General features: G+C 38.6%; 1 protein-coding gene across 6 annotated transcripts in view; it reads left to right on the forward strand.

Moving 5' to 3' along the window:
- Positions 1–24476, forward strand: part of PTPRB (protein tyrosine phosphatase receptor type B) — a 96887-nt gene that overhangs the window by 34721 nt on the left and 37690 nt on the right. For 5 of the 6 annotated variants that reach the window (XM_089524119.1, XM_089524118.1, XM_089524114.1 and 2 more), the window contains 11 exons: positions 1375–1644; positions 5667–5927; positions 8418–8684; positions 10223–10486; positions 11635–11898; positions 13910–14173; positions 14459–14722; positions 17822–18091; positions 20185–20448; positions 22541–22804; positions 24158–24430. In XM_089524119.1, coding sequence (XP_089380245.1) covers positions 1375–1644; positions 5667–5927; positions 8418–8684; positions 10223–10486; positions 11635–11898; positions 13910–14173; positions 14459–14722; positions 17822–18091; positions 20185–20448; positions 22541–22804; positions 24158–24430 — 2925 coding nt within the window. The remainder of the gene's footprint in view (positions 1–1374; positions 1645–5666; positions 5928–8417; positions 8685–10222; positions 10487–11634; positions 11899–13909; positions 14174–14458; positions 14723–17821; positions 18092–20184; positions 20449–22540; positions 22805–24157; positions 24431–24476) is intronic. The other variant, XM_089524117.1, reaches the window with a different exon arrangement.

Here is a 24476-nt window from a genome sequence, read left to right on the forward strand (position 1 = left end):
CAAGCCTCAGCCCTGGCTCTGGCTCCCTCTGACTGAGGGGGCTCCAGCCTCCAGCTTCAAGCCACCCCCAAAGCCAAGCCTGGGGAAGAAGTCTCAGAGAGGGAGAGAGGGGAGAGAGGAAGGAAGAAAAAGGGAAGGAGGGTAGACTTCAGTCTAGTTGTCCCTAATGGTGGCACAGCTGCGCACACACACCTCCACTGGTGATAACAAAGGCTTGCTGTCTGCAGATTCGCAGATGGCAAGTCCACAGATACTGAGGTCCCACTGTATGTACATAAAGAGATATCTTGGAGATGGAACCCATGTTGAAACAAACAAACAAAAATCAGTTATGTTTTATATACACTTTATACACATAGCCTGAAAATAATTTTATACATTTTAAACAATTTTCTATGTGAAATAAGATTTGTGTACACTGAACCATCAGAAAGCAAAGCTGTGATTATCTCAGCCACCCATGAAAATTTTTGATTTTTGTAGTATTTTGGATTTCTTGATAAGGGATATTCAACCTGTATCAGCAGCTCTACTGAATATAGGTCCAAGGTTATGAGAAAAGACATGCAGTAGTCTTTGTTAACTGCCATACAGATTGTGATATTATATCAGCAAATGCATGGTGCTGAGCTCTTATTTGCTATGTAATGTGGAATGTGGGGTTGGAACACTGACAGGAAAGGATTGTTCATGGATGGAGTGCTAAGAATTTCTACAATCTTCATTGCAAATGTCCCTTCCTACAGTCACTCTTTCCCTAGTCATGTTCACTTGTAATTTTAATTCCAGTGAGAGAAAAATACAGTGAGCCTGCGCCATATGTGGACTCATTATAGGTGGCTTTCAGCTTATGCAGAAGCCGTTGGGAGAATGGGGCATGCACCCATGGTGTACATGCATGGCTGTGCGGCATGAACAAGCCTCATTATATGTAATGGGGCTTGAGCATACGTGCTTTTTGCCTTACGCTGGAGGGGGGGCTGGAATGGAACCCCCACATAAGGCAAGGGCAGACCGTAATTAAAAATTCATGAGGAACATGATGAGTAGAGGAAATGTCAAGTAGTCTTGCCTACCTGCTATCTCCCCCCTGGAAGTATCCCCCAACATTTACATTGGTGGAAAAAACAAGATTTAATATCACCACACTGGTCCCTCCTCATGCATATAAATCTTTTTGATTGTATGCACATCTGTGATGAGAACAAAAATGTGAAAATTGCTGAACTGATAATTATTGAAAAGGTTATGTGCTAGTTGACCTTTCAGTTTACAAACCAATTGTTTCTTTCCATAGTTTTTGTTTTGTTTTGTTTTGTTTTGTTTTAAGGAGTATTTCATTTGACCATAATTTGTTGCAATTCTCTGTTTCAGTTCCCCAGAAAGTTTCAGAGTTGAAAGTGGACAGCATGGCAGGGATGGAATCTCTGAAAGTAAGCTGGCTGCCCCCTGCTGGAGACTGGGATAAGTACTATATTGTGCTGCTGGACCGCTCTGTAGTGCTGCTGAATACTACAGTGCAGAAAGATAAAAGGGAATACATTATCAAGGATCAAGGACTGATTCCAGGAAGACAATATGAGGTTGATGTTACTGTAGAAAGTGGTGGGTTGCAGAACACAGCAAGCAGCAAAGGTAGAACAGGTAAGCAAACTTTTTTTTATTATTCCAAGACCACAGGAAACTTGGAAAACATACAAAGAGAATGCAGCAGACCTTACCAGATGCTTATGTGTGAGTTAAAACATTCCTAACTGTGGCTCTCTTCATATGAACATGATCAAAAAGAATTTGATTTATTTATAGAGATCAGTCAGGAGTAGGAAGTTGCATTCTTTACTGTTTGTAGGGTTCTTATTAAATTAAAACTGTGTCTTTAAACATGAAGGAGGAATTACTTAGATCTTGTCAGATAATTTGTTTATCAAGCTCAGTATTGCTTACTGAGATTGGCAGCAGCTGTTCAGCATCTTAGCTGTCAACTTCTTTTAACTGAATACACCTGGTATTGAACCTAGAACCTTTTGCATGCATTGTACTGTACATGCTCTACCACAGAACAATGACCTCTGCGAATCTGTGTTTACTCCAGTATTTGACACATTTAATTCATAGTGGCCATAATCCCATTGAGGGTTTCAACTGGCATAAATGCCATTATGCTATCAGTTGCACTTGCTTGGAGTAGTGCAAGTGTAGTATCCTATTCAGAGATTTCCAAGACCAAATATTTTTATGAACCTGAACTCCCCCCTCCCCAATAAAAATAAGTTAATTGACTTTGAAGGCAAAAAAAACAGTTCAAACTCAACACAAAATGGAAGATATTTGCTCCTATTCCCCAACACCCCCATGATATAGTTTTTTGTGGGTTCTTCGGGCTATGTGCCCATGTTCTGCTGGGGAAACCCCTGAGGTGTTCTTTTGCATTTTTCTGGGTCTTCATTTTGGTGAAAGCCACCCAGGATCAGGGGCTTTTTCCACAAAAAACTATGGATGTTGGCCATGAAAACCTTTGGCTTCACACCCCCATGATAGGTTAAAAACCAATCACTCCCTAAAACAATGGGGGAGGGGGAATCAGCCAGAACCAGAAGTGGTATCATGTCACTTCCATTTATATTGGGCATGTCAGTGAAAAATGTCCCATGCTGCTTCTACATTTATTCTCCCCTGCTATAAATGGTCTGGGGATTTTTTTTTCTCTCAGGGCAGATTTTTTTAAAAAAAATCATACATCACATGAACAGGAAAATAAAACAACAAGCCCTTCTGCCTTGGTGGGTATGAGCCAGCAGGGCTTTGAATGAGCTGGCAAACCTGCAATTTCATTCCATGTTGCTTTGGTTTGCCTTATGAGTCCTTGGTCCACCACTGCCCCAATCACACACCTTGAAGCAGAACTCTGTTCCATTGGAGATCAAATTGTCCCATGTCTCTTATGATATAACTGAACTTTAAAAAAGTGAATATTTTGACACAGTGGACCATATCATAAATACCTACCATCTATTCATATTTTTTAAACACAAGAACTAGACATAAATAGTTTTTTGTGGGTTTTTTGGATTATGTGGCCATGTTCTACAGGGGCTTATTCTGAAGATGCCGGCCACAGATGCTGGCGAAGAGTCAGGAATAAACTCTTCTAGAACATGGCCACATAGCCCAAAAACCCCACAAAAAACTATGGATGCCGGCCATGAAAGCCTTTGACTTCACAAACTAGAAATAAACTTTTTAAAAATAGTGAACTGAAAACTAATTCCTTCACTTTTGACAAGAGACTGTGAACTGTATAGAATAACCCTGGAGGTCAGCTATATATGGTCCATAAATGGAAGTCTCCCACTCCTGCAATAAGCTATTGCAGTGATTAGCAAGCTGAGTATTTCAGATTTACAAAACAAAAAAGGAAGGGAGTATCCTGAAAAACAGTAGACTGAAGGGTGTATAAGAAGATCAGGGTGGGAAACCCTGTGTTATCTTACACCTCGTGTTGGTTATTTTTCCTGCTACACCCTCCCTTTGATTCTTCAAACACTATACACACTTTGACTCTTTGACATTATGTTTCTCATAACACAGAACGTCAAGTTGCAGCAGTTACAGAAATGTACTATTCATAGCAATTATGTGACCTACTAAATAGCTGCCAGGTCAGAATACTTTTCCTGTTTAGAGGCAATATTTACACTGTACTTTGTCTGTTTTATCTTTGCCACCTGAGAGAGGAATAAAATGTTTAGGCTATGAGATTAGATATTTGAGTTTCATGTCTCCTTTGAAAAACTATTCTCTGTCATTTTGAGAATATGTCTCTAAATTATTCCATGTGCAAAATCCTTAATCTCAGACTATGTTCTGTGGAAACTCATAAATGTTCTATGTGGGGTGTGTGTGTATGTGTGTGTGTGTGTGTGTGTGTGTAAACATGTGTGTGTGTGTATATATATATATATATATATATATATATATATATAGAGAGAGAGAGAGAGAGAGAGTATAGCATAGCCATACTGTCCAGCTATACTAAATAAATATGTTTCCCATTAGGATTATAATGAGTGCTTGTTTGTGATGTTTATATATATATGTAACAGATGCTGCTAGAAATATCAGTGCCTAAGAATATTAATCCTTGGACGCCTGTGTGTTCACAGATCCCTTTTTAGAGATATATAGTTCCTCCACAGATGAGATTTTTAAATGGATAAATTTCTGAATTACTATATTTAAGATTGCAGTGTCCTCTATGCATTAACTATGGAGAAGCTTACTAGAACAATGGACAAATAAAGATTTTTATGAAAGTGTAATATCTTACTTGCCATTTATTGGAATATACTGCAATGTACAGTGCGCCCGTGCCATACGCGGGCGCGCCATACGTGGCCTTGAGCATACGCACTCAAGCCGCGGGGCACACACGGGGCGGAAGGGGTGGCGCGTCCCATTCAATTGAATGGGCGCGCGCGCCCGTTGCGCCCCACGCGCACCCGCGCCACCGCGCACGAGCCCCATTGTTTCCAATGGGGCTCGAGCATAGGCGGAATTTGCCTTACGCGGAGGGATCCGGAACGGATCCCCCGCGTAAGGCAAGAACGGACTGTAGTGTGATGAATGTATGTTGTCTTACATGCAATGTAATATAATCTAATCAAAATAATGTGCCCATATGTTAACAAGTCTATGTTTCTGCCTAAGAGGAGTTTATATATTTGTATATTTATGACTGCATATAAAAATAGCCTATAAGATTAACAGAGAGCCTGTTAATTCTTCCATATAAATTCCCTGAGATTCCAGTACTTTAAGAGTGCATAAGTGGAGTTTTGATGTAAACTGTTGGTCTGAATTTTACTACCATCACAAATTGGGCACCCAGGCAGCCAGAAGGTGATAAAGGGACCTCAGACATAAACAGATTAGCTAACAAGTGGCAAAGGACACTCAATCCCTCAGGCTACAGAGATGGGGTGGGGAATCACAACTGGTTCAAAAACTTTATTGAATTTGCTATTTCAAGGGAACTGTTAAGCACAGTGAGCTTTATGCATATATTAATGTGCCATATGGACTAAGTCCATCCATGCAACATTCCTTCAACCTTTTTGCCAAACATTTTTAGTGGTGATTTGCTCTGGCATGCATGGACAGTTGTGCCTGCATCCCATGGCAAGTATGTATATATATAGCAGTATATGGCCCACATAAAGCAACAGGATCAGATTTAGTGCATATGATGGTATTATTACAGACACCAGTCTTGAGAACCTGCAGAAAAAGCACAGCAAGTGAATAGAATGTATATAGTAGTATGAGTGGGTTATTTCTACACACCCGGTGCCAGGCAACTAGCATCATTTGAACAATTATCTGTTTAATCCATTATATCTGTCCTCCAGTGTAATAAATTATGTTAATGTAAGAAATAATAAATCTTAACTCCTGTTATTCAGATCATTGTTTACAAACTGTTACAGCCATCAACATTAGAATGACAGCTTAAGTGTATGCTGAAATTAATATTTCATCAGATGCAGCCCTCCAACTTGGCAGAGGAGCCTTACCAGGGGTTTTTTATTGCAAAATAGCCTTTTGATGTAGCTCCTCATAAATTTTTTATAATATTGAGGTGCTTTTCCTACTTCTCTTTTGTACAGCCCCACAGCCTGTTCTTCAACTCCGTATAAAGCATGCTAATGAATCTTCTCTCACTATCATGTGGGTGACCCCTTTGACTGAGTGGGATGGTTATGTGGTTTCACTGGGAGACAGAGCACTTAGAATCATAAACAAGGCTCTTGCCAAAGAAGCTAAAGAATTCACATACACTGACCTCTTGCCTGGACGGAAGTATACAGCTACTGTCACCACCATAAGTGGGGATTTGACCAACTGGACTTCAGTTGTGGGACGCACAGGTACTTTACTACTGGTATATTATAAATCTCCACTTTTTTCAACTAGCAACAGCTAATGTGTTGTTTTACTGGAATTGACCACAGTTTTTGAACTTGTACATATCTTTTAAAAATACAAATTGTACTTGCTCAGAACTGAAGAGTTCAAAAAGAATCATGCTTGATCAGACTAGGGGCCTGCCTACACCAGTATTTTGTTCCCACATTTGCAAAACAGAAGCTTTCAAGCAATAGCCCCTTAAGCCTGTTTCCTCATCTACTGCCATACCACAATTAATACCGTCATCGTGACCAATAGTCACAGATAGCATTATCCCCTGTGATCTTGTCCAATCCCCTTTTAAAGTCATCCAAGTTGGTGGCCATCACTACATATTGGTGTTGTTGTGTCCCTTCAGCTCATTTCCAACATATAACAACCCTATGATTTTCTTCACACATTTCTTCAGAGGGGGTTTGCCATCACCATCCTCTGAGGCTGAGAGAGTGTGACTTGCCCAGGGTCACCCAGTGGGTTTACATGGCCAAGCCAAGGCTCCAGAGTCCTAATGCTCAAACCACTATGCCACACTGACTACTCCACTACATATTGAAATAGCTAATTCCACACTTTAGCTATGCATATTGTGAAGAAGTACTTCCTTTTATCTCCACATTCTCGCCTGGGCTCCAGTCAAGGAACAAAGTGGCATGTAAATGAACAAAATAGATCTCTTCTTAATCTCCACCATTTAGCTTGATCCCTGTATCCATGGGACCGAATATCTGCTGTTTCACTTCTCCCTGTTTGAAAAAAATATGTTTTCTCTAGGTATTTTTAGGTCCTCCAGCACAATTCTGTGGTGAGCTTCTGGAGGATATTGACTATAGAGTCATGCTGGAGAACCTAGAAATGCCTAGGAAGATGTTCTCTCTAAAAATCTCTAAGTCCTCCAGTGTGACTCTGTGGTCAACGTCTGCCATAAACCACTAGAAGTCACTAATACTTCACTATTGTCTGTGGTTTCACATTGCCACCACAAGTCTGGAAGAATATCACCCATGGATACCGGAGTCATACCATGTATGTAACAGAGATGAAGGTCTCGCTGCCCACTTCCCTCACATCATGCATATTTCTATATCATATATCGATGGCATATATATTTTTATCTAAGTTAAAAAGCCAGTAATATTGTAACATTTTCTCACAAAGGAGTTGCTCTTCCTCCCCCCATCATTTTGGTTGTAATTTTCTAACTCTTCAGTAATCTTTATTGAGGTGTGCCAACCAAAATTGTGTAAATTATTCTAAAAGTTGTTACACAATATATTTATATAAAGATATCATGATGTTAGCAGTTTTGTTTTTAATTCCTTTCCTCCAACACAGATAGTTGAAGGGAAAAAAACACTTTGCTGTTTCACAGCAACTGCCATCACACACTGGATCAATGCTTTCAGCAAGATATACAACACATCCCCAAGATCCCTATCTTGATCAGTCAGAGAATTTTAATGATCATTTTCCCAATTTGGAAACATTCTTTTGGAGTTCCTTCCTATTTCTTCTAATTTTAACCAGCATAAATAAATTGGTATTGTCAACAATCCTGGCTACATCATTGCTAACCTGTAACTCCAGATTTTACTGCTTACATTCTATTTTTGAGAAACTTGACCTTTTATTACTCTCTACTTCCTGGTATCTACTATGTGTTTCCTGTTCTTTAGCCAGTTGCCTATTCATAGGAGAACACCCACCCACCCACCCCGCCCATCTTATCCCATAACTGATAAGTTTGCTCAGGAATTTCTTGTGAGGAAAGACTCACCAAAAGCTTTTGAAAGTGCAAGTAAACAGTTTCTGCAGGATTGCTCCATCCACATCCTTATTGAAAATTATTGCAGACTGCCTCTCAAAATTTTAATATCAGTTGTTATTTTAATCAAGTTGCAAATGTTGTATCAGTAATCTGTGGGGAGGGGGGCATAATGAAAACAGCATCAAAAAGTACATGTGGCAATTCTAAAAATAATGAAATTCTCCAAATTACTGGACTTAAATGGGTATGATTCATTCAGTCTCAAATATACTCAGTTTTCCAGTGGTAAGATGGTTTACTTTGAATTCTAAGAGCCATAGCTTTACTAAAGCAACTTGTGGATCATGTCAATAAACATCTATTTGTCTAGTTTTGTACAATCTTTCTTTCTTCAAGAAACTCTCTTGAGCTTCTCTTTGCAACAGCTAGTTTCCTTTCAGATATGAAGCAAAGCTGGCCCAAGACATTCTGGAGCAGCAAATGGTGCTGTCCACTATTTGCCCTCCACCATTTGGCCATCCCTGGCAGGAAGTTAATAATTTTGTCATATGAGTAACTGTTTTCAGCCCTCTGATACTGATGGTAGTAGTTGTTTTAGATCTTTGGTAGCAATTTCTAACTCTCATGAATTTAATTGTTGTAGCTGTATCTGCTCATTAACTATAATGCTGATCTTGAATTGCAGTTCCAGCTCAGGTAACAAGCTTGAGTGTGACAAACCAAGAAACAACGAACAGCCTATTCACCAACTGGACCAGAGCACATGGAAATGTAGATTCTTACCAAGTGTTACTCATTCATGAAAATGTTGTCATAAAAAATGAGACTGTTTCCAGTGACACCAATGAATACTACTTCTATTCCCTAAAACCTGGAGGACTCTATTCAGTGGTTGTCACCACTATTAGTGGAGGGATATCTTCCAGACAAGCAATCGCTGAAGGAAGAACAGGTATTCATTAAGTTGATATCCCATCTGTTTCCTACAGAGGGAACTTGTGGCAGCTAACAAAAAAGCAAAACAAAAAACACTTCCAACCTCTCACTGATACAACCATCTGAAAAATCTATGTTAAAAACAACAGTAACAAGTCATAGACACAACTGTAAGAGCTTTTGGGCGGGAAGAGTAGAATTAAATTTTTCATCAAATGTCTATTAAAGATGTTCACTTATTGCACAAAACAGTCCAAATGTTCATTTACTGCCCAAAAGAGTCCAAACTAATATCTGCTGACAAACATACCACAAGGTGGTTGCATCCATAAAGAAGGCTATCATAGAGGTAGGACACTGGAATGAGGAGAGATTTTCTTCCTCCTGCCATGCTCACATAGGCTAAATGACATATGGCAATGGCCACACTGTAAACATCAGTGAATCCCCATCCAAAGTGCCATAAGGAACATTACTGCCTGGTCTTTATTTGTTCAAATTATCATTAACAATTTTATTTTTTGTTATTTTAAAAAAATACCAATTCAGGTGATTTTTAAGTAATGGTTAATATTTCATGATATTTTATTACTTTCAAGAATGGCCATTTTAATCATTTTAAATAGTAAATATATTAAATATACACTATAACTAACTCTAAATATTTGTAAATATTAAACTGAAGTCTACGAAAGCTCAGGCTGCCAATTTCTTTCTTTCAGTTAGTCTCAAAGATGCTACAAGATCTCTCTACATACTATTAACCTACTAGTAACTTTAAATATATTAAGCACCTGGTTGATTTGATTTTACTGATGCTTAATATATTACTTTCGTAAGTTTTCTCAGTATTTTGACATTACAGATCATTGTTTTTTAATGATTCCATAAACACATTAGAGTTAATGCTAATGTTTCCATTGTTTTTAAATATGTTGAGGATTTGTCACATTAGTATATGGCACGCATACACACACACACACACACACATATATATATATTACAGTACTCAGTTCTTGAGCAGGAGTGGTAAGGTTAACTGCAATAACTGCAAAACTATGGATAAACTTTATTTTGTCTGAGAGGAAATAATAATTCTTTCCACTAGAGGGCAGGAAGCTCTCAGTATTTATACACAGTTCTCAGAATTCATCTATTGTGATGATGCATGTACCAGTTTTTAATGCAACAGAATTTTGTGAAGGTAGTGAGTCACCTGCTGTTACCAGGTAGTTGCTTCATTAGTTTCATTGCTGAGCTTCTTGTAGGGAAGCAAGCAGCTTCCAGTTTGTGGATCAGATCCCTGGAATTGTGTTATATTATATTGTATGACAGGAACAAGCTCCATATATGATTCTCCCCCTAACTGTAATTTGCTGATTTGGTGATTTGCTCTTACATTAATAACATGAGTGCAAACTAAATTTTTGTCCACCAGCCACCTATAGGAAATATTTTCACATTTTTGACCTCTTATGACAGCCCATGGTAAGTATGCACCTTATAAAAGGAATTTCTGTATTAAGCACATATTTTTATGGCTTTGTTCCACAGTCCCTTCCAGTGTACGTGGAGTAACAGTGAACAACTCGGGGAGAAGTGATTATCTCAGTGTTTCCTGGCTGCCAGCTGTCGGAGATGTAGATAGCTATGTCGTAACACTCGCTCATGAAGGACAGATGGTTCATACTCTCACCATTGCAAAATCTGCCAGTGAATGTTCCTTCAACACTCTCGTTCCTGGCCGACTCTATGATGTGACAGTAACCACAAAGAGTGGAAAGTATGAAAACCAATCTTTCAGTCAAGAAAGAACAGGTAAAAGGGAGGACCACAAAATGTATTCATTCAATGAATGATATACCTATTGTCTCACCATCAGTGTCAAGATTGTAAACAGCAGGACTAGTCCTGTCCTTAGGTGATGTCACCTGAGGCTGCTGGTATTGATGATGTGAAAAAGTGGCAAAATGTTGATTATTTAATATATCTACCACGGAGGGGAGACACCTGTTAGACTTTGTGTTTCTGGTCCCAGAAGTAACTTGCATGACTCAAGTTATATGCACCTTTATTAGGGTTATTTAGAGGGGGTGGGGTAGAATTTGCTGCTTTTCCTCAGGCAGAAAAATTCCATGGAGTGCCCTGGTACAATGGGTCTTACAGTTCTTATATCATTCTTTCTTTTTGCCATCGTATCATACGGGTCATTCACATCTCCTTGATATAGATAGAAGTCCTGAGATTGAGTAAGTCTATAACAGAGATGATATAGCTGCACTCTGAACAATTCAAAATGTATTTGCATGTGTGAAGACACTAGTTGATCCACATTCTGGCCTGTCAAGCCTTAGTCCAAAACATTTTTCCATCTAAGATTAAGGACTAAATAGTGCTCCTTTCCTTAAATCAAGGAGCCAACTAAGTTATTTGGCAATTAGATAGTATTGCTTTCCATGAAAGAAATGGCCATGAAAACACAAGAAACAACAATTCACATACTTAACCATTCCCTGCCCTTTGGGGACATCTAAAATCTGCTGCCTGAGGCAGCTGCCTCACTAACTAACGGTAGGGTAGTCCTGGGCTCATATTGTCAGATTTAACAAGGCACAACTGCTGCTGGATCAGAGAAACTTCTTTCTAAAGCTGCATCCACATGCAGAAATAATCCAGTTTGACCCCACTTTAACTGCCATGACTCTATACTATTGAATTCGGGGAACTGTAGTTTGTTGAGGCACCAGATCTCTGCTGCTACAAACTACAGTTCCCATAATTCCATAGTATGGAGCCATGGCCATTAAAGTAGGGTCAAAGCAGATTATTTATGCAGTTTGGATGCAACCTAGGTTTTACTTATCCCCCCCCCCTCCCAGAAACCTCAATTTCTCTGTCAAATTAGTCTCTGCTTGTATTATACTTTTATTATTTCTGAAATCAGGACACACGTTCTGTCTTTTCAGTGCCTTCAAATGTCCAGGGACTCACAGTGAGCAATTCTGCAAGAAGTGACTATTTAAAGGTGTCCTGGCTACATGCCACAGGAGACTATGATAATTATGAAGTGATCATCAAGCACAACAGTGACTTCATCCAAACAAAACATGTCTCCAAGGATGAAAATGAATGTGTTTTCACTAACCTGGTTCCAGGGAGACTTTATAGTGTCACTGTTAGCACAAGGAGTGGAAAATATGAAACTAGTGAAAGGGCCAATGGAAGAACAGGTAAGTAATCAGGCTGAAATTTTTTTAAAAATTGTTTTAAAAACTTTAATGTAGGACTTTAAAAAAATCTGGACATAATGTGTAGGCACAGGTAATCAGTGGGGCTTACATAATGCTATAGTGCAGTGATGGTGAACCTTTTAGAGGCCGAGTGCCCAAACAGCAACCCAAAACCCACTTGTTTATTGCAAAGTGCCATGACCCTCTGGCTTTCCAGTGGCAAACTCTGTGCTGGGGCGATGGCACATGTGCCCAAACAGAGGGCTCTGAGTGCCACCTCTGACACACGTGCCATAGGTTCGCCATCACTGCTATAGTGCTATAGAATTCTGGGATTTGTAGTTTTGTGAAATATTTAGCCTTTTCTGTGAGAGACCTCTGGTGCCACAACAAACTACAAATCCCAAGATTCTATCGCATTGAGTCATGATAGTTAAAGTGATGTCAAAATGCTTTATTTCTGCAGTGCAGATGCAGCTTAGATCTGTAGCCCGTAATGTCTTAAGACTGAATAAATAACCCTCTAAATGAAAGCCTGTTTTCTGTTTAATAAAAAGCTGTGTAGAAAATGTCATTAGTCATCACACAGCACAATACAGTCACCCCTCCTTTTTTGCAGTGGATCCATTCTGGACCCTCTCGTGAAAATCGGGTTTCGCATATCTTCAAGCTATATTGGCTTGAACATAGGCGTGTGGGGGTGCACTCCATTCATTCTCTCTCCATTCGTCTCTTGCGCATAAGCTGCAACCTCACTGTGCACTTAATCCAGTTGGATACCACTTTAACTGCCATGGCTCAGTGCTATGGAATTCTGGGAATTGTGGTTTGTTGTGGCACCAGAGCTTTCTGACGAGAAATGGCTCACAAAACTACATTTCCAAGAATTCCATACCATTGAGCCATGGCAATAAGAGTGGTGCCAAACAATTATTTCTACAGTATGGATACACTGTGGGAACGAAATTGAATTTCTCTGTCCTCAGTGCAATCAGAGCCAATTCCCCAACTGCACAACTTTAATGCTTGAGGGAAAAGCTTCTCCCAGGCATGTTAGGATGGAACTGGGAGAAATTTGGCTACAGTTACACTGGGTAGGGAAAAGATTTTGCTCCTTTCCCTTCATACTTCACTTTCATATATATCAGCTTTGTTTTTCTCCCACATTTAAATTTGTTAAGCCTGAAATTCTTTACATTTATTATATAAAACAAATTGTAATGTGGGTACATTTTTTAAAAAAAGGATCAGAAAACTAATCCTCCCCTATGTGCACCAACCAAAGTCAATAGTTTTTAATTGTACTGTTTTTAATGCTCTGAAACCGCTCTGAGTCCCAATCCTGGGAAAAGAGCGGGATACAAATAAATATAATAAATAAATGAATAAATAGGTATAGCTATTCCTGCCAAGCACAGAATCTTTGTGTACCTGCAATAAAGATGAGGGGCCTTTCGAGAAAAATAAGTGGCAGTCCTGATTTAGCAGTATCATGTTTAAATACAAGAGGGATTCAAACCTGGATTATTAAGAGTTAAAGAATCAAAACTCTTAGTTTGGATAGATAGTTTTTCAATTTTGGTTTCTGTTATCATAGCAGATGTTAGTAAATTAGCAGATGTTGGTTAATTTTTTTATCAAAAACAAACTTAAATGAAATTCTTACACATCCCTACAATTAGATAAGGGAAAAATAATACAAATGTATGAATCAAAAGAACATCTTAACAAACTCAAATCCAATTGATTACTAAGAGTGTTCTCTATGTATGACTAAATCAGGATCAATCTCATAGTTCAGATATTACTATTATTGTGTGTTATTAGTATCTTTGTGTATTATGTGTTATTATATATTGCCATGATGATCACAATCTGCTTTCAGATTGTGGTGAGAGCACTGGAGAAGTATAAAATATATTCATAAACATTTTTGCAGCAAGCTGAGTTTGTAAGATTTCAATAATGTCAACTATTGTGATCTTTCACTGTTCTGTCCTTTATTCCTCAGTACCAGAGTCTGTAAAGCAATTGACTCTAAGTGGTAAAAGTACTGAAGAGCTGTATATTACTTGGTCCAAAGCTGATGGAGATGTTGATCAGTATGAAATCCAGCTTCTCTTCAATGACATGAAGGTTTTTCCACCCAATCATCTTGAAAACACTGTTGAAAATTTTAGGTTCACATCTCTCACCCCAGGACGCCTTTACAAAATTCTTGTTGTGACAATAAGTGGGAAAACACAACGTGCTACTTTTATAGAAGGACTGACAGGTTAGTAAAAATGTATATAAATCAAACAGTTGGGCTTGCCTGAATTGGTAGATAAATTACAAACACACAGTGTTATTTTTCATGGGTTTCAGAGAATACAGTATAGTTCAACAAAAAGGTCTAATTAAATAATGTGGATTATGTTTCTAGCCCTCGGCAGACTTTGGGAAATTATCTTGTAGTCAAGTAATTTCTAGTTTTCATTATTTTGTTTGCTATAGCTTTAAAAAGAACATATTCGTTAATTTTCTTGGCCATTCTTGTTTGGCATTTTTCCTTCTTTAGTTCCAAGTGCTGTTAAAAACATTCATATTTCACCGAACGGAATGACCAATAGTTTGAAAGTTAATTGGACCCCTGGAGGAGGAGATGTTGATTCATATACTGTCACAATATTACATCAGAACCATCCGCTTGATACCCAGACAGTTTCCAAACATGTTTATGAGCACACCTTTAACAAACTGGAAGCAGGGGAGCAATACAAAGTTCTTGTGCAGACAAACAGTGGCACCTTGCACAACAACTCAACAGCTGTTGGACGAACAAGTAAGTTTCATCCTGGAACAAAGGGAAACAGTAGTTAAGAAATCCATCACAGTCATCTCGTAATGGAGCATTTAGGAATGGAGAAGATTAGCTGTATTGTAATTTCTTAGCATCATAGGCAGCATTATCATTTATTTCTGTAAGTTCATGATCTCAAAACAGTAATTGATGACATTTCTTTGGTGTGATTTAGAGTCAGTGCAATGGTTAGAGTTTTCCTGGAGAGACAAAAATTGGTTTGTTTTCTTAAAAAAATAGTCTCTCAGCTTTTACTGTTAGTAATCCTAACTTTGGGTAGCATAGCTGGATGTGCCAGTTTCATTGCCCCTTGAAAACAGTGCTTCTTATAAAAAAAAGGTCAGAAAGCTCCTTAATAATTTACCTCTGTCCTCAAATAAATTTAACCAGGAAAAAATGGTTGTCATTCTATTTCACCTACTAAGCAAGGTACCTATCCCTTTATATAGCAAAGTAGTGTCTGCTGGCCCAGCCCCATTTAGCAGGCAGCAGCTGCTATGAGCAGCTAATCTGCTCTCCTGTCAATCTGGAAGCATCTGATTTAAGTGATTGCCCCTTCCCACCAGCAATCTCTGATGAAACAGAATCCTTGCTGTAATTCCCCCTCACACTAGAGATTATTCATGTGAGTGAGCCCGGAAGATCTATCAGTTGCTTCCTGATCAACTGAGGAATAGGTCATTGTTAGTAGCAGCTGTCCAATAAGTAGGGATTGGGAGACTTTTACCAACCTTATGCCTTCCCTATGTTAGTCAATATGTAGGAATCATGAATATAATCTAGTTACAAATGCCTAAATCTATATTATTTCATAACTGTGATAGTGAATTCTAGCCACTGACTTTTAAGTATCGGTAGACGGTATCAGCCAACAACAACAGAGGTGCTCCTGGTCAGTCGGAAGGCACATCAGGGAATAGGGATCCAGCCTGTGTTAGATGAGATCACACTCCCCATGCAGGTTTGCAGTTTGAGGGTACTACTGGACTCATCTTTGAACCTGGAGGCCCAGGTCTCTGCAGTGACCAGGAGTGCTTTTGCATATTTAAAACTTGTGCACCAACTGCGCCCGTTCCTTGAGATGCCAGATCTGGCCTCAGTGGTATATGCCTTGGTTACATCCCATTTGGACAATTGTAACATGCTCTATTTGGGGCTGCCTCTGAAGAATGTTCGGAAATTTCAGCTGGTCCAAAGAGCTGCATAACAGCTCTACTGTCTGCCAATTTGTTTCTGGGCACAAGTCAAAGTGCTGGTGATGACCTATAAAGCCCTATATGGCTCAGGTCCAGGCTGTCTCCATATACGAGCCAGTCCGACAGATCCTTAGGAGAGGCCCTTCTCTCCATCCCACCACCATCTTGAGCACAGTTGGTGGGGACATGAGAGAAGGCCTTTTCAATGGCTGCCCCTAGACTTTGGAACTCCCTGCCCAGGGATATCAGAATGGCCCCTTCCTTGATGGCTTTATACCAACAAATGAAGACAGGCTTTGAAAACAGAAAGCTTTTAAAGAATGGCCTGGGGTGCTATATTTTTTAATGTTTTTTAAACATTTTTATCTTCTTAAAGTATTGGATATTTTAATATGTAATTTGTTTTAATTATTGTAGTAATTTAATTCTATTTTAATGTACTATTTTTGTATGTTTTTAACTGTATTTTTTAATGTTATAAGCCGCCCTGAGTCCCAGTTTTGGGAGAAGGGTGGGATAAAAATAAATATAACAACAACAAGACATAGTTGAGAGAACTGATCTAAAGTAGAAAGGATAATGGTAATTTGTGTGAACTCTGTAATCAGTCATAGAACAAATTAATTCTGAGTTGTGATTAAAGCCTTTAATGAACAATTAAAATTTCACCAGAAGTAATGTGTAGTTGTTACAAGTTTTTCTTTAAAAGCAGCTGGATTTTAAGTTTCATAGCAATTAAACCAATTTCAGGAAGCCACAGGGATTTTAAGTAAAGAAATTCTGGTACAGTATATGCACCAACAAATAAGGAAGCACTGGGCACCAGTCAGAGAAAAACTGACTGATAATTTGAGTTGGAGAAAAGAGCATTTTGGAGAATTGGGACTACATTCCTAATGTGACCAAGCACTATAATCTGGACAGATTTGTGTTCTGAACCAGATGAAGATGAACCTCAATGGCATTACTTTCTCAGACAATGAGATAATATTTTCAGAAATAATGTTTACCCACAGTTTTTTATGGTTTTTTGGGCTATGTGGCCATGTTCTGGAAGAGTTTATTCCTGACGTTTCACCAGCATCTGTGGCTGGCATCTTTAGAGAGACATCAGGAATAAACTCTTCCCAGAATACGGTTACATAGCCTGAAAAACTCACCAAAAAACTATGGGTATCTGTTGTGAATGCCTTTGACTTCACAATGTTTCCCAAACTAAAAGAGAAAAGAGATCTCCACTGAGGTTTTTCAGAATGTAAACCTATTTATACTGAATTACTTAAATACAATTAGTACACTCAAACCTTTAGTAGCTTGGTAGTCCTGATAGTCATTAGATACTGGAAAAATATTTATTAACAAAACTGTTTCTCCATTAAATCTGCCCAGTTCAGGCTTGAGCAGATGTGCCTTAGCAGATGTTGTTGGGTTTCAACTATGGATATCATTCTTGACTAATTTTCTTCTCAAAGGAGGCAATGAATAATTGTAGCAATTTTCTTTCCACTTCATAAAAATCTTCAAAACCTACAGGTTTTTTGAAGCCTACTTGCAATTCAGGATGTATTCTGTGCAAAAATTGCTTTTGGTTGTTTTGAATCAAAAACAGCACTTTCTGGTAATTGCATTTTCTGTACAGAAAATAATAATAATAATACAGGAAAAAAGAAGGCAGAATGACTCCTTTTCAATACTCCCATAAAAGAGGGATGTGGAGATGACAAAAGCTGAATAGGACCAGCAATCCAATTGACTGAATTTGATTTAAGATAGATTTGTTATTTCTGTGCAAATGTCCCTCTGTGCACATGCTCATAACAAATTATCAGTTCTCAGGATGCTTAAAGAAATACCAAAATTATTTATTTTAAATTATTATTCACAGTTCCTGCCCCTGTTCAGGGACTGCATGTAGACCATGCATACAGTAGCCATTCATTGATTGTAACCTGGCAAAGTGCTGCTGGTGTGGCTGAGCGGTATGACATCCTACTCCGGACTGAACAAGGCAACCTTCTGAGCAACAGATCAGAGCCAGCTACTGCTAAACAGCACAAGTTTGAAGATTTAACACCAGGCAAGAAATATAAAGTACAAATGTTGACAGTCAGCGGTGGACTCCTCAGCAGCCAAATAGAAACTGAAGGTCGAACAGGTAAAACTAGCAATTTTATTAGGAGATGGCAAACAGCTGTGGCAGTAAATAAGAATATACCAGAACACTTAGGGGCGAAGGAGACCACCCCAAAGGGATGGTGTGATGCACCCCCTGAAAAAGCCAGGTGGGCATTGCAGCAACTGCACACCGCAGCCCCACTCTGGCTTTTCTCCAACACAAAAAGAAGAGGCAAAATGCCTCTCCTTTTTGTGCTGGAAAAAAGATGGCTTTGCTGCCACCGCTACCACCACAACTTTGTAGCATTCCTGTAGCATGTGGCATATAAACACCACATCAGCAGAGCACCACAAAATTGCCCGCCATGATCCCAGCTTGGGGGTGGTGTCAGAGTGCGCTGCATCTAAATATCGCGCTCAAACGGCACCCCTAAGCCAGCGTATTGTGCCAGTCCGCATCAGCGCATACTCAGTTTTTGCCCTTTTAGAAAATGTGTCATAAATAGTTTTTTGTGGGTTTTTCAGGCTATGTGGCCATGTTCTAAAAGAGTTTTTTCCTTACAATTCACCAGCATCTGTGGCTGGTATTTTCTCTGAAGATGCCAGCCACAGATGCTGGCGAAATGTAAGGAATAAACTCTTCTAGAACCTGGCCATATAGCCCGAAAAACCCACAAAAAACTATGGATGCTGGCCATGAAAGCCTTCGATTTCACATTGTGTCATAAAAATTTACATTTTGCTTTTATTAAAGAATATTATTTTTAGCTAATATTCCAGCTAAGGTGGTGTAATATATTGAAAATATATTAATATATCAGCCACTATCTCTAAAACATTCTTTATATGAGCCTGTGTTAAGCTTGGAAGCCTGGCCTAAAATACTGCAGATATTTGCAAAACATATCCTAAATCAGTAGAAATGTTCAAGTGAAATTAATTCAGAATTCGCTTGAAAGGAAGATGGAGGCAAGTGATTGTGAGAATACTCCATATTAATTCATCTGGTATCTGTGCTATTACCACAGATGATGCTTTAATCAGCATTTGTTTCTCTTACTACATATGCAACAATTATATAAAAGCCACATTGACTAGAATATATGCTCATCTTTTAAAAAAAAGGTTCCGACACTAACAAATGCATTAATATGGCACAATGAAAGAAAATGAAAGTTCAGCTGGATAGTAATGCCTTTTTGCATGCCATACTGCATCACATCAAAGTTCTTCATTACTCTTCCTGTGGGAGATGGCCGTAAAAGTGAATCTTTTGTCGAATGGATTTTTCCAGCTAGAAGAACATAGTCACTTTTATGACTGTCTCTGAGGGAAGAGAACTGAAGAACAACAAGGTCACGTGGTAAGACTCACAGAAAAGCACTACTGTTCAGCTGAACTTCTACTTTCTTTCCTCCTGTGATAAGCAACTTAGTGTTTATATACAAACATTTCTGAAATAGCATTGCATGAGCAAATATGTGTTGAAATTAGGGAAGAAAAACAGTTTGAAAAAACACACAATTCCTCTGTAAATGTGGAGGCAGAGAGCATTTTGAGAGTCACAGTGGCATAGTGGTTTGAGTGTTGGACTATGACTCTGGAGACCAGGGTCTGAATCCCTGCTCAGACATAAAAACCACTGGGTGAACTTGGGCAAGGCACACTTTCCTAGCCTCAGATGTAGGCAGTGGCAAACCTCCTCTGAATAAATCTTGCCAAGAAACCCCATGATAGGTTTGCCTTAGGGTTGGCATAAGTCAGAAACGACTTAAAGGTACACAGCAGCAGCAGCAACAGGCTCTTTTAGTGTTTCTAAACCACTTTGATTTTGTTTTAAAGGAAGACAAGGAAATAATTAAATTTTTTAAAATCCATTCAGATTTCCAGGAATATCCTTCATACTATAGAGTAACCAATGAGTCTTCATGTTTAATGACAGCAAAATCTGAGTGAGACCATTGTGATGATTATTTCATTTTAACCAGTATAAAAGGAAAGAGTTTGGACATCTAGCCTATAAAAGCATACTTCCTAAACAAGTTCAAAGTACAATTTTGTTCCCATGTCTTACTTCTTTCCAGCAGCTTGCTTTACTTATTACAAGGGATGCAATCACTTCTCTGATTTCAGTTCCAGCAGCTGTCACAAATCTGAAGGTCACAGAAAGAACCACTGGACGCCTGTCATTTAGCTGGACTGCTTCTCAGGGAGAGCTGGACAAGTATGATATCTTTCTGTATAATCCAGACAGCTCTCTTCAGGACCGAATTTCAGGGGACCATAATCTGCAGCAGTATTCTTTCCAGAATTTGGTGCAAGGCAGGTTATACAAAATGGTGATTGTTACACAGAGTGGCAAGCTTACTAATGAATCATCTATCTTTGGGAGAACAGGTAAGAGTATCTAATGGCCTAATCCATCAGCAATGTGATGTGCTTTTAAAAAAAAAATCAGTGGACTACTTTAATTGTTGTCAGCTATTACTCATAGAATTGCTAGTAAATTGCTACTGGTTTTCCCTGACTGGACTGAGAGTTTTTAGATACTCACATATAGCCTGTAACTTTATTCAGCCACAAAACCCTATGGGACAACAACAAGCCCTTTCTACCCCTACACTTTAACACTCTCCATTCCCACTGGGATGAAGAGTTTGAAGGCTAAATTAATAAGAGTTAGCTGTTCTATATAAACCAGGAACTATAGTAACTCTTAAATATGGTTAATTCAATTTAGCCAGCATCATAGCCATAGTTTAAGATTAATCAGAGTTTTCTGCATCACACATCAAGCCATGGTTAGTAAAAAGTCAAAGTGAATGCTTCTGAACTCTTTGTTATGACCATGACAGAGAAAAGGGGATAAGGGAAAATTTGTCAGACTGGATGAAGTCTAGGCTTGTTCTTGTCTTGCTAAGCCATAGTTGAATGTAATTTCTAAAAGTAGCCAGTCATGATGAAATCTTAATTAAAGAAAAAGAAACTTCTTCAAGGCAACAAACCAAAGATCAAAATTCCTGATGATAACCCTCCAACTGCCTTTATAAGAACTATGTAAATTCAAGAGGTGCATGTGTTTGACATACAGGTATTGAATCAAATTTTGTTGTTGTTAGCTGTTCTCAAGTCAGCCCTGACCCATGGCGACCATGGGGATGAAACATCTCCAAGAACCCCTATCCTGTACTGCTCTGCTTAGGTCTTTAGATTTAAGCCTGTGACTTCTCTGATTGAGTGCAGCCATTTGGTGTGTGGTCTTCCTCTCTTTCTACTGTCTTCTACCTTTCCTAGTAGAAGTCTACTTCTGTGAGTCATGCCTTCTCATGATGTGGACAAAGTACAACAGCCTGAGTTTGATCATCTTAGGCCTGTTACAGACTGCCAAAATAAAGCTGCTTCGGGTCTCTTTGGAGGTATGCTGTTTAAATGATGCATGCATCCTAAGAATCCAGAAGCTGCACCAAAGCTGCACTCCAGTGCTTAGGAATGGAGTGTGGCTTTGGCGCAACCTCCGGACTCTTAGGACACATGCATCATTTAAACAGCATACCTCCAAAGAGACCCGAAGCAGCTTTATTTTGGCAGTCTGTAACAGGCCTTAGCTTCCAGGGAGAATTCAGGCTTGATCTGTTCCAGGACCCATTTGTTTTTCTTTTTGGCTGTCCATGGTATCCTCAGCAGTATTTTCGAGCACCACATCTCAAATGAATTGATTTTCTTCTTATCTGTTTTATTCACTTTCCATCTCTGACCTGCCCGGGTGGTGTAGTAATTAAATGCCTGTACTGCAGCCAATCACTCGCAAGGTTGTGAGTTCAATACCGGCCAGAGGCTCAGGCTTGACTCAGGCTTGCATCCATCCAAATTTGTTAAAATGAGTACCCAGCTTGTTGGGGACAATTAGCTTACACATTGTAAACTGCTTAGGGAATGCTTAAGTGCACTGATAAATGGTATAGAAATCTACTTGTTACTTGCTCTTACATCCAAACATTTTAATGGCGAATACAATAGCTTGGACTATTCTAACTTTAGTGCTCAGTTGTTTATCTTTATTGTTTAAGATCTTGTCTAATTCCTTCATTACTGCCCTTCCCATTTCTAGTCTTCTTATTTCTTGACTACAATCTCCTTTCTGATCAATCTGATGCAAAATTTAGCATGCTGAAAAGTCTAGCTTTAATGGACTAACTTTTTTAGTTCTTATGGCTCTTTGGGGAGGTTGAAAAATTATGGACATTCCATGTGCAATCAGCAAAGCTAAGTGGAAGAGCAGTTTGCAAATATATACTGCAGTGCACTGTATATATGCTGTATACATGTATGCTACAATGCAAATATAGCCCTTGGTCTCTCTTCCATGGTTACTATTAGCTGGCTATTTCCTCCAATGGGATTTTAATGGCAGAAGTACTACATAAAATAGATAAATCTAAATAGCCAACTTTTAGGCAATCTTGGTAATTTTCTATTGTGTCTTTTTTAGTTCCAGCTCCAATTAGCAATCTCAAAGCTTTCAACAAAAACATGACAGAGAGTTTGTGGTTCACCTGGACTCCAGCCTTAGGAGATGTTGATTATTATGAACTGAATCTTTATCATCCAAATGGTACTCAGAAGGAAGTACAGCATGGACAGCATTTGACAGAATGGCATTTCAAAGCTTTAGTCCCTGGCAGAAAATATGTTCTTGTTGTGATAACCTATAGTGGTGGCCTGAACAATACAGCAAAAACTGAAGGGAGAACAGGTAAAGAACCCTATTTTCTAGATCAGTGGTTTCTACACTTTGGTCCTCCAAATGTTTTGGACTTCAGCTCCCAGAATTCCTGACTGCTGGCCAAGATGGCTAGGGCTTCTGGGATGGAGTCCAAAACACCAGGAAGACCAAAATTTTGGAATTGCTTGTCTATGTTCTTATTTATATATATTATAACTACCTTCATGTACTGATTGCTTCTATTTTACGCTGTGATTATGATTTTATAATGTCCGGTTTAAAACATAATTCTAACCATGATTACTCAAAGTTAAGTCCTATGGTGCTAAATTAAGTATTCTCCCAACTGAATGCATATAGGATTATAGCACTGATTATGATGGCATTGGTAATGATGGTGATATTGTTGTTATTGTTAGTAATTTCATTTATATCCCACCATTCCCCCAAAACTGAGATGGAAGTCAGCTTACAAAATTTAAAACAATTACAGATAAAAGCACATGCAAAAAAGTAAAAACATACAAAAAGGTGATAAAATACAATTAAATTATCCATAGAATTAAAACCATATAAGTTTGAAATATTTTTGATAATTTGAACCACAAAAAAAAAGTTGACTCTCCCTTATCTGGAATCCAGAATTGAAATTATTACAAAACCCCAAGATGTCCACATGGTTAGCTGAGTTAGCGACACCTTTGCTTTCTTCTATGCACACAAACTTTGTTTCATGCACAAAATTATTAGAAATAATGCGTATAAAATTACTTTCAAGCTATATGTACAATGTTTATACTAATCTAAAATGAATTTCTTGTTTAAACCTGAGTCCTGTCTCTAAGATATCTCATTATATATCTTGTATATTTATATGCAAATATTCCAAAATCTGAAAAACTCTGAAATCCAAAAAACTTCTGGTCCCAAGCATTTTGGAGAAGTGAGACTCAACCAGTAAAAAATTTCAGTCTCATTAGTTTTTACTCCATTCTGTTTCCTTGCACTCTTCTGAAGAAATAGGAAGACTGCTAAAGATGATGCAACTAAGGCAAGCCACAAAATCCAGCTATTTTAATGCAATACTTGCTTTTGTTTGATACATATTGGCAGAGATAGCAGGCAACACAGAGAAAATGCAGCCCTCTTTTTTGCTACATGCCCCATTAGTTGGAAAGCCATGATGTTTGGGGTGGGCTCCAGTGAGTCTGCTAACAGTAGATTATTTTTTAAATGTGACTGAAGTCTCCAGTCAGAGGATAGATTAGAGAAAGACATGAGACCTGAGCAAAATAAAATTCTCTTATTAGGCTTCCTTCATACAGAGTTATTGTCTTAAATGTGTTCACATGTGGTGAACTTCTTTATTTCCCTTCTCTCCAGTGCCAGTCCCACCAAATACTGTTTCATTTGCTGATGTCACAAACACATCGTTATCCATCACATGGTTGGGCCCTCCTGACTGGACAGATTATGAAGACTTTGAACTTCAATGGACCCCACGAGATACCCTCACTGTCTTCAATCCTTACAGTAGTAGCAAATCAAAAGGACGTATTGTCTATGGCCTCCATCCAGGGAGATTATATCACTTCAGTATAACAAGTGTCAGTGGCATAATTCACAGCAAATCACTTACTGGATCTGTGCGGACAAGTAAGACCACATAAAATCTGAAGGCATCCAAACCAGGGTTATTGCT

Source organism: Sceloporus occidentalis, unplaced genomic scaffold (assembly GCF_023333645.1).
Source record: "Sceloporus occidentalis isolate IW3139 unplaced genomic scaffold, rSceOcc1.0.p SCAF_5, whole genome shotgun sequence".
In the NCBI taxonomy this organism is placed as follows: Eukaryota; Metazoa; Chordata; class Lepidosauria; order Squamata; family Phrynosomatidae; genus Sceloporus; species Sceloporus occidentalis.